Source organism: Apaloderma vittatum, unplaced genomic scaffold (assembly GCF_000703405.1).
Source record: "Apaloderma vittatum isolate BGI_N311 unplaced genomic scaffold, ASM70340v1 scaffold38448, whole genome shotgun sequence".
NCBI classification, from domain to species: domain Eukaryota; kingdom Metazoa; phylum Chordata; class Aves; order Trogoniformes; family Trogonidae; genus Apaloderma; species Apaloderma vittatum.
The window spans coordinates 51,483-60,798 of record NW_009733128.1 but is presented as its reverse complement, the minus strand read 5'-3'; the positions used below and the strand labels follow the sequence as shown (position 1 = coordinate 60,798).

The following is a 9,316-nucleotide window of genomic DNA, read 5'->3' as shown; positions in this document are numbered from 1 at the left end:
CACGCACTGTGGAACCCGGCTGGCGAGAAAGACTCAAAAAAATCACCAAAAACACGCCCGCAAAACCTCACCGGAACCGTGCTTCTGTCTTTAGTTGTTAAAATAATAGAAAACCCCAAACTTCGTAAATAACTTGTACCTGTATCCAAGGGAGAAGCGGCCACAAAGGTGTCCTGGCTGTGTTCGGTGGGCTCTCCCCTGTTTGTGTCAATGCTGTGCTGAAGAGGTGCGGGTGTTTGTAAAGCATGTTTGCCGTGTTCATAAAGCATCCTCGGTGTCACCTGTGCGGGCTCAGCCCCGGGGCAGCGGGCCAGGTGCTGCCGAGCTGCCTCCTGCTCAGCCCCGGGGTCTGGGGGCCTCGCCAGAGTTAACTCCAGTAGTAGAAAGTGTGTGTTTTTGAGTTGCTCGTATTTTTAACCAACGTTATTAAGGCAGATCTGATTAGAAAAGAAGGCAACACGAACACGAGAGAGCCCTCCTGCTTCACCTTCCCGCGTGGGGCTGGAGCAGCTGCTTTTAGGGGCATTACAAAACTTTTGCCTCTCTGACCTGAACTTTGCGCAGGTGCATCCCAGTGTTTTGAGAAATAGTTACTAATTACTGTCTGTCAGGAGATGGGGATAGTGAGGAGTACTTATCAAACCTTTCTGATGTAAGAGGCAGAGGAACTTCCTTATTCCCACAGAAGCGTTTGAAGAATATGCAAAATAAAACATGACATATTAGGGGAAAAAGACTTCGATGTAGCCTTTTATGCAGTCATTTTATGTTGATATTTAACTTTGTATTGTTTCCCTTCAGCAAGGTAGTTACTGGCTTAAATTGTTTTGAAACACTTGTATTACAGATGCATGTTTTCCATACCAAAAATCTGAATTTTTATGCTTTCTCAGTTTGAAGTTCAGTATTCCTTTGTGAATGAAAGCATAGTATGCCCTTTAAAGGCACATTTGATGAGGTCAGAAGTTATTTTTTATAGTTACTTTTATAATGATGTCAGAACCTCGTCTCTTGCTACGAGCTGCGTAACTGGCTGTGCCTTTCACAGCTTCCTCTAACTGGCAGCTTGTGGTTGACTCCTCCTCGCCAACGTATTAAGTATAAACAAGATGATTCATTACGTTTCAGTTCTTTAAGGCTTTTTTCTTGTATTACTTTTTCCTGTTATGCCTGCCTTCCTCTTCACAAACTCTGTAGGCAGCAGTAAAGGGATTTGCAATTTGCTTCTGCTTTCGTTATTGGCTGCCTCTTTTGCCCTGAAAACTGTTTCAGTTTCAGTCTTTGTGTGGATCAGTGCTTGTACCCTGAGCCTGTGTCTTCAGAGCCAAGCTGGCTTCTCTGCATCGTGACAGGGTTTATGCTCAGGGTCTGATGCTCTCACCTTTTGCGTGTTTCAAGTGGGTTTTACGTCGACCTGGCTCTTACCTGGACACACAGGCTGGGTGCTCGCTTTTCTCTGGAGCGTGCTGGGTTGTTTCAAGGTAGTTCTGTCATTTTATGGGGTGGAGCAAGCATACAGGGAGATTCTTTTCCTCTAACTTCAAATTACAGCTGCCGGAAAATACATTTCATTTCAACTGGCGTTTACTAAAATATTTACTTTATTACATGATTTTTCAGTAATTTGAAGTCATAATATTTTATGGTCGCAAAGTGAGCGAGGGGAAGTTGTCACAGTAAAAATAAAAGTTTAAATGCTTTGCACTTGGCTAGTACAAAACAAACAAACAAATTCCAAGAATGTTTAGTCCAGACATTTGTCTTGAGTAGGTGACAAAAATGCAGACACGTGGCAGCCTAGATGCAAGACAATGTCCATTTCAAGTCTGTCCTAGAAATTTGTACATTTTGAAGTGGGTGGCATGTTTTCAAAAAAAGAAAAAGGAGTAAGTGCCTCGTTGTTTCGAGCCTCATTAGCCTTTTAATAAACAGAGTAGAGGCTGAGGAAGAATGTTCGAACAGTCAAAAGCTCTCTGTACTTTGTGCGTTGCATTCCAGAAGGCTCTCAAGTAACTCTGGTTTTCTTTCTTACATTTTTTTCCTTTGCAGTCAAATACATAACGTGTCCCATTGCTGCCAATAATAGGAATGAGTGATAATATGTAGCACGACTGTAACTGTGTTGTAAACCATTCCCAGTCATGTTACGTGATTATGTGCACGTATGTTAAAAAGCATTGAAATTGGAAGTTAAAGAGTATTAAAAGCGGGTAGAAACTTTAAGAAGTAAGACTGTAGCACCTGGCAGTTTGAACAATGTGGTACGGCAAGATTTGGGGATTTCCACACAGCTTGTGCTTGAATTACATTGACTTTCACATCCTAATGGTTTTTGTCAACTGTTTTGTGGTGGAAAAAGTGGAGCTGTGTCAGTGTACCAGAAAAATCAGCGGTTTGGGTAGATGTGCGTGAGAACCATTTGGGGAGAACCTGGTATTTTTGTGAGAACCTGGTATGGGAGTGTGTAGTGTGGAAAAAAAGAAAATGACATTGGTTAAACTTCTGATTATTGAAGTTTGGTGGTTTTTTGATGTTGACATTAAAAGGTCAGTTAAAAACCTGTGGGTTTTTTTTTTTCTCATTTGAGTTTCTGTTCTAATTTAAAGAAGAGGTCTCAGCTGATTAGCCTGCAGAATTAGCTATGTTTAAAAAACCAACCAACCAACAAAACCCCAAAAGCCCTAAACAAACGCAAACAGTGATGAGCTTGAAAACATGGCTGTGTATGTATAATAATGCAATGATCCTTTTTAGTTTTCAGAGTTTCCAAGACTTGTATGGTTTTGAGTTCAAACGGAAGACAAGAAATCAGAAGAACCTTCCGGCTTCCTGGAATAAGACGCAACAATGCAGCGAAGGCAGGGAAGAGTTGGTGCTGGACTGCTTTTGCTGCTCTATCAAATTTCTCAGGTTGGACTCCAGAACATTCCTGGTGTTACCCTTGGGGTGCTCGTCCTGAATATTTTTCTGTTCCTGACGCCCCTGTGGCAGCCGCATGAGGCGTGTCTCAGCGTCAGGGAGGGTTTCCACCGAAGGGACTGGCAGCGTCTGCTGCTCGCTCCGTTCCACCACGCAGACGACTGGCACTTGTACTACAACATGGTCTCCATGCTCTGGAAGGGGATCATGCTGGAGAAGAAGCTGAAGAGCACGTGGTTTGCCTACATCATAGCGGTATTTTCAGTGCTGGTTGGAGTTGTTTATATGGTGCTGGAGTTCATGCTTGTGAAGGTTCTGGATGATCCTTCGTATGAAATGAATTGTGCCGTAGGCTTTTCAGGTAAGGCACATCAGCTGATCCGGTTTAACTGTGCAAAATTAGTATTTATAGGTACCATAGAGCAATATTTGAATGCAGAAGATGGGCAGTTGTACAGTCATATGCGTGTGCATGGCTGTTATGTCAGTAAAATGATCCTGTTTTTCAATTTAAAATGGGTACTCTGGGTACGAACGCTGTGGTTGAGTTCACGTTCTGGTGACCAGCTGTGTCTGTAGCTGTGAACACCCACATCCCTGTTTGTATTTGATCCCTAGTTTAACAGTATTTTCATCGCTGGATAGATTAAGGAATTTTGCTGTCTCTTGTTTGTTATGGTGTTAGAAGGAGAGGGAAACCTTTCTCATGTTTTTCTTTAGCATGTCTGTATTGATGTTCAACTCTTGTATCTTTTCCATGTCAAATCTTCCACTTGTCGATTTTTCAGGGTTTTTTGTTTGTGTCGGACAAATGTGTGAGCTTTCTCTTGAGGAACTTTTTCAAAAACCTTTTTGAATATTCCAGTAAATGATGTGAATTCATTCTGTCATATTGGCTATAGCTTGCATGATCAAACAGTTGCAGTCAATTAGAAATGGTTATTTATTGTCATTGATTCATCTGTTTTTTCAGAAACAAGTGATTCTGGAGTATGTGTAAGATGATTTTCCGTTAGTTCAGAATTTAAGCCTACTTTGAGCTTCACATGTACCTATTTGTCTTGGTTTTAGTAATGGCTTTTTGTAAGTCCCCAAACACTTCTTGAGTTCAATAATTTTGTCAATTATTTCACCCAGAACTCCCATTTTAAAATTGTTTGTAGTGTTTTGAATACCTGAATAGCTGCAGTGAGCAGGTGTACTGAAAAGCAACTTAGAATTGGCTGTTATACAAATGTGGATTTTAATCCTTTTTTTAAGTCACAGAAGGAAACTGAACCCTTGGTCTGGCATGCAGCAGTGCACTTCGTGGTGCTGTGAAGCTGCATGGCACTTCGATTGCGGCAGTGGTTTGTGTTTCTTTATGATTTGGGTGCAAGTACTTCTCTCTTCATGCGATTTCTTCTTGTTTGCAGGTGTCTTGTTTGCTTTGAAAGTTCTTAACAACTACTACAATCCAGGAAGAGTGAGCAGTGTCCTTGGGTGGAGAATCCCCAGTAAATACGCTTGCTGGGTGGAGCTGGTGGCTATTCATTTAATCTCCCCGGGGTAAGTGCGGTTAATACTGCAGGAGGGGGGCAACACCAACACCACCTCGTCAGATGCTGTGGTACAGCAGACAGAACATTTCCTAGACCCGAATGAGAATTCAGATGTTGCTCACGTTAAGCACTAGTTGTATTGGTTTGTGACTTACTGCCTGCCTGAGTGCGGCAGGGAAGCCCAGGTGAAAGGGCAGAAGAGCTGTGGAGTGCTCCGTTCCAAGCGAAATCTGAAGTGTGAGCTGAGAGGTCGCTTGCGTGGCGTTACTACAAGTATAAAACCAAAGTTTCTGGTGTGTTAAAAAATTCTTCTGGAAAGTATGAACGGTCACATTAGCTGAACATGGTTTTTAGGTGGTGATACCTTTAATGCTACTGTTTGGTTTATTATTAAAGAGTAATGAAAGAGCATTATGTCTGAAGTAAGGCCACGAGCGTATTGCGCTGTATCTGGTGGAGGAAAAACAGGAGTTCAGGGGTTGTGTGCTGTTGGTTTTCGGCTGCAGTAGTACAGAAATGTCTTTGGGGTAGAAAGTGTATAGAGGGTCCAGAAACTATTTCAGAAAGCTACAGTTTTCGTTGAAAAGGCAGTCTACTGAAAATTAAAATTTACTGTGAAATGTAGCCCAATCTCAAGAAGAGTGACATTGAAGTATTCAGGATTAGTTGTTCAAATATATTTAAGTTCGTTGGACATGGACTATCTACTCTGGACTAAGGCATGTGCATAGAAGAACATCAATTGCCTGTGTACACCAGTTATTTTATGTAATTTACTTATACAGAATAATTCCAGTCTACTTTTTTATCAAGTGAGAAAGATTATAGAGGATCTGAGTGGATCTGATCTCAGAACGTGCTGGGAGCGGTAACATTGGAAGGACAAAGGTGTATCTGTTTGTATACAAATATATGCATGTGTGTGTGTGTGTAATTTATACTTCAGATACAAGTCTGTGGTTGGGTGGGTGGCTCATATTACTAGTTTCCTACCTGAGTAAGGAAACAAACTCTGCACTCCCCCTTCTGGATCTCTGCAAAAAAAATCTCTTCCTTTCCATCGCTGATGAGATTTCCCTTTCTTGTAGGACTTCTTTTGCCGGGCATCTGGCAGGAATTCTTGTTGGATTGCTGTACACTATGGGACCCCTGAAAAAAATAATGAAGGCCTGTGCAGGTAGATAATTTTTTTCAATTTATAAAAGCTGCATAAGAGGCACTTTTTAAAAATTCTGTTAAGTCTTGCGTATAGAAGTTCAGGCCATTCTAGCAAGCTTTTTAGGTAGGTAAAGATATGATTCTGTGATGATTATTGAAGTGAATGCAGAAGAAAAATCATTTTGATTCTTAAAAATTAATGACAAGAACCAGTAAATGTCTTTGTTAGATATTTTTTGCTTAGAGGAATACCTTTTACCCTTCTTTCTAAATGTTTATTTAGAGTAAACTGTTTTGCATAAGACGCCAATGAAAATGTCACTTTAACTGAAGTGTGGTGAAGCCATAAAAATACGCCAGAGCACAACACATTTGGATTTCTACTACTTGCATCCACACTTTGGAAAAGGTTGTGGAATGCTTGAGAATTGTTACTGGAGCTCTGCCTCTGTGAGGGCTGCTGCCGGCGACGCGATGGTTTTGTTCCAACAGCACTTGTGTTATCCTTGTTTAGGTGGCATTTCTTCATTCGCTGACCCTGCCAGGCCGAGGCACTACTATTCAGGTCAGTATTCTCACCCACTTGCCTGCAAACTTACTCCAGCTTTAAAAATCCTCTTTGGTGATGACAGAAAACCTATAGAGGAGCTAGTTAAATGGAAACACCTATCAGACAAAACACGCTGCAGGTCTGTATACTCGCTGCTCTTGCATTGCTCCTCTGGCCACGCCAGAGAATTGTGTTGGAAATGAAATGTTAAAGGGTCTTTCCATTTCTGTGGGAAACTCCTCAGTAATGCCAGTCCTATGACACTTAAAACAATTACAAAGGACTGAGTTCAGTCCATCTTTTTTCTGCTGTTTTCCTCTCTCCTGTTACTATCATCTGGCTTTGTAAATTAGAAACTGGTTTGTGGCTTATGTAAGTAATTGAATCTTTGTAACTTTTTTTCTTTCCCAAAATAAAATAATTTGTGGAGGAAAGCTATCATAAAGATACTGCCTGATTTCACACTCTCCCACTGAGCAGCAGCAGTTTATGTTCTTTACTCTGTACTCCTTTTGCAGAGTATTATGGCTATTCCGGGGGCCAGTACCGGGTGCCGAGGAGCTATTACGATTACACTGGTGGGCTCACTGAAGAGGAACAGCTGGAAAGGGCGGTGCTGAACAGCCTCAGTGAGAGAGGTCGGAGTTCTATCGCATTTTATATTTTAAGCTACGATTCATACTGAGAAGGGAGTGAGGGAGGAAGACAGACATATTGCTCTTCGTTTATTTTCAGTGGTTTGGACGTATCTTTGGAAACAGATGGGTGTTTCCTGGTAGCATATTCGGAGAGTGCAGCGTGATGCTGCGTCATTCTCTGTGTAACTGTGTTATTTGTAATTGTGTACCCTTTGATTACTTTGCTACTAGTTTGGAAATATCTGGGCATCTGGCTTACCTCTTCTCTGGAGTTTCATGGATGCCTGTGTCTGTTTTCTTCTGCTGAGCCTTTAGTAGTACTCTGTGAAATTTGCCAAATCCATGGAAGACTGTAATAAGAATTAAACTTACAAGACTACAGAGAGATGCTGCATAATTCATTTTTTCCCCCCAGTCAGTGTTATCTTTCCCTCCTGCAGCTGCACGAGTGTGCCGGTCCTCGCATTCAACTGTGTTGGCTTTCTGTAAAATGGTCTTAAAATACATGATACGCTTGAATGTGCCGTGTGTGACAGCAGCTTACAATACATTTCGTGAAGTCATGTGGTAGGACTTGTATCTGATTCTTAAGGTCCAGCTTTTTATTAATAAATTCAGACTATGTACGGTCTCAGGTACCCAACAATGATTTTTTCTGAACACACTTTCCCATTGGAAACCACTTGAACTGGAAATGTTCAACTCCCGGCTTCCTTTGTGTTGCGATGCTTTGGGTTATAGGACACAGGTGCATTTTTTCATATCACAGAACAAAGTAACAGTTACTTTTCGTTGTGTCTGGCAGATTCTGGTGGAGCAGCGTATAACGAACGGCGACCCTATGGCTTTTGGTTTCCCCCTGAGCAGCATTCAGAGGAAGAAATGAGGCGGCAAAGGCTTCGGAGATTTGAGAGTCGATGAAATTGGCTGGTGGCGATGCAAATCGTAAAGTGCATTTGCAGATTTGTTTGTATATGAGGATTCACTGTAATATTTTTTCCTTTTTTTTTTTAACGATGTTGCAAAACTGCAGAGGAATTTGTCAGTTCAGGCTCACGATTGGAACTTGCATAAAAAGTATGAGATAGGAATCAAAACATGGTCTTTGACACCTTAAATACAGAAGCAGGCTAAGGGTTTTACCAAACTGTCTGTCTTTCTGAAGTTCTTTCGTGTCGCTTCACTAATTCCTTGGCTGTTTGCCTGCCGGTGTTCTTGGACAATAGGTTTTCTTCATCACAGATGAAAGAAACATTAGTTTTTTGTATACAGTTCTAAAACTATGCAGTTCTTCCTTACAAACTTGTCTGTGTTTACCTCCGACCAGCTGTTTTTGGGACTGACATGTGGAAGGGCACGTGGAAGGATTGCTTGGATGACACCAGCTAGATCACAGAGCCCAGCCGTGTGCCTTGCAGCAGTCTTAAACTGTGTGGGAAATAGTTGCAGCTCTCCTTACCCTCTGCAGTGATTTAATATGACCTGTAGTGTTGCACTCTTCCTTACAATGCGCCATTTTACCTAGAGCTTGTACATTATAAAAATGAGTTGTAACTACTTAGGATTTCCTAAAGGTTTTGTTAATATTTATGTTTTAAACCAAATGCTTCCCTTTAGAGTTGAAATGATCTGTTGGGGTGTTAGGGAAAGGGAGGTGGACATGCCAAAGCATGTATTTATTTAGTAATTTACACTTCTTCAAAGTATCTATTTCTTTCTTTAAGAAGGCTCAGAGCTCGTGTACCTGCTGTCTGTGCAGCTGTGGAATTTCTCGGTGTGTACCTCCTTTGACATCCAGAAGCAGGAGTTTGCAGACTGCTCGGGGTTCACGCTGGAGCAGGAGGATGAGCTGTGGAATGGTTTCTCTTTGGGTACACATGATCACCAGTCAGTGCTTTATGGACTCTACTTCTCTGCGGACTTACAGTTTGAATGTAAAAACACAGTGCTCTGGTTTTCATACAGGGGGAAAAAAAAAATCCCTAAGCTCTGTTATTTTAAATATTTAAAAACACTGAATTAGCCACTAGTTAGTTGAAAAACAATAACTTGTCAAAGCACTTGTTTTTGTGAAGTGAGGTTAGAAATACTTGCCATTAAATATTCACAAAAGCTATCAGTGCTAACAATTGTTCAGCTGTTTTTGATGTTTTGTATACAAAATTTAAATAAATATATTTTTTTAACATTTAAAGCTGTCTTTTCTCATTAATTACTCAGACATATATTTTTTAATTAGAGCCACCACCATATTGTTAGAAATTAAGACTTGTGATACTGATTATCTTGAGACTAATTGTGTTTCTTTCAAATTTAGTGGAAGTTTGTGGATTGGATTATTGGAAAGTTCTGGTACCTGAAGCATTCTGGAAACTTTATGAACAGGCTGATTCCGCAGTCAGATTTTTACCATCCGAAGCCCCCAGCAGTTCAGGTTTCGTAGCGCTGATGATGGAAGATGCCAGTTGCCGCTGAGTTCCCAACACCTGGGATGTCGTGCTGTATCTCTT

At 41.2% G+C, this 9,316-nt stretch overlaps 1 protein-coding gene across 1 annotated transcript; it reads left to right on the top strand.

Annotated features, from left to right (window-relative positions):
- Window positions 1-2,847: 2,847 nt before the first annotated feature.
- On the top strand, window positions 2,848-9,281 carry RHBDD1 (rhomboid domain containing 1). Its single transcript, XM_009875750.1, has 8 exons — window positions 2,848-3,280; window positions 4,335-4,467; window positions 5,549-5,637; window positions 6,133-6,183; window positions 6,687-6,806; window positions 7,612-7,719; window positions 8,531-8,740; window positions 9,124-9,281. Exons 1-8 carry the CDS (start codon window positions 2,848-2,850, stop codon window positions 9,279-9,281), a joined length of 1,302 nt encoding a protein of 433 aa, XP_009874052.1.
- The last annotated feature ends 35 nt before the right edge of the window (window positions 9,282-9,316 follow it).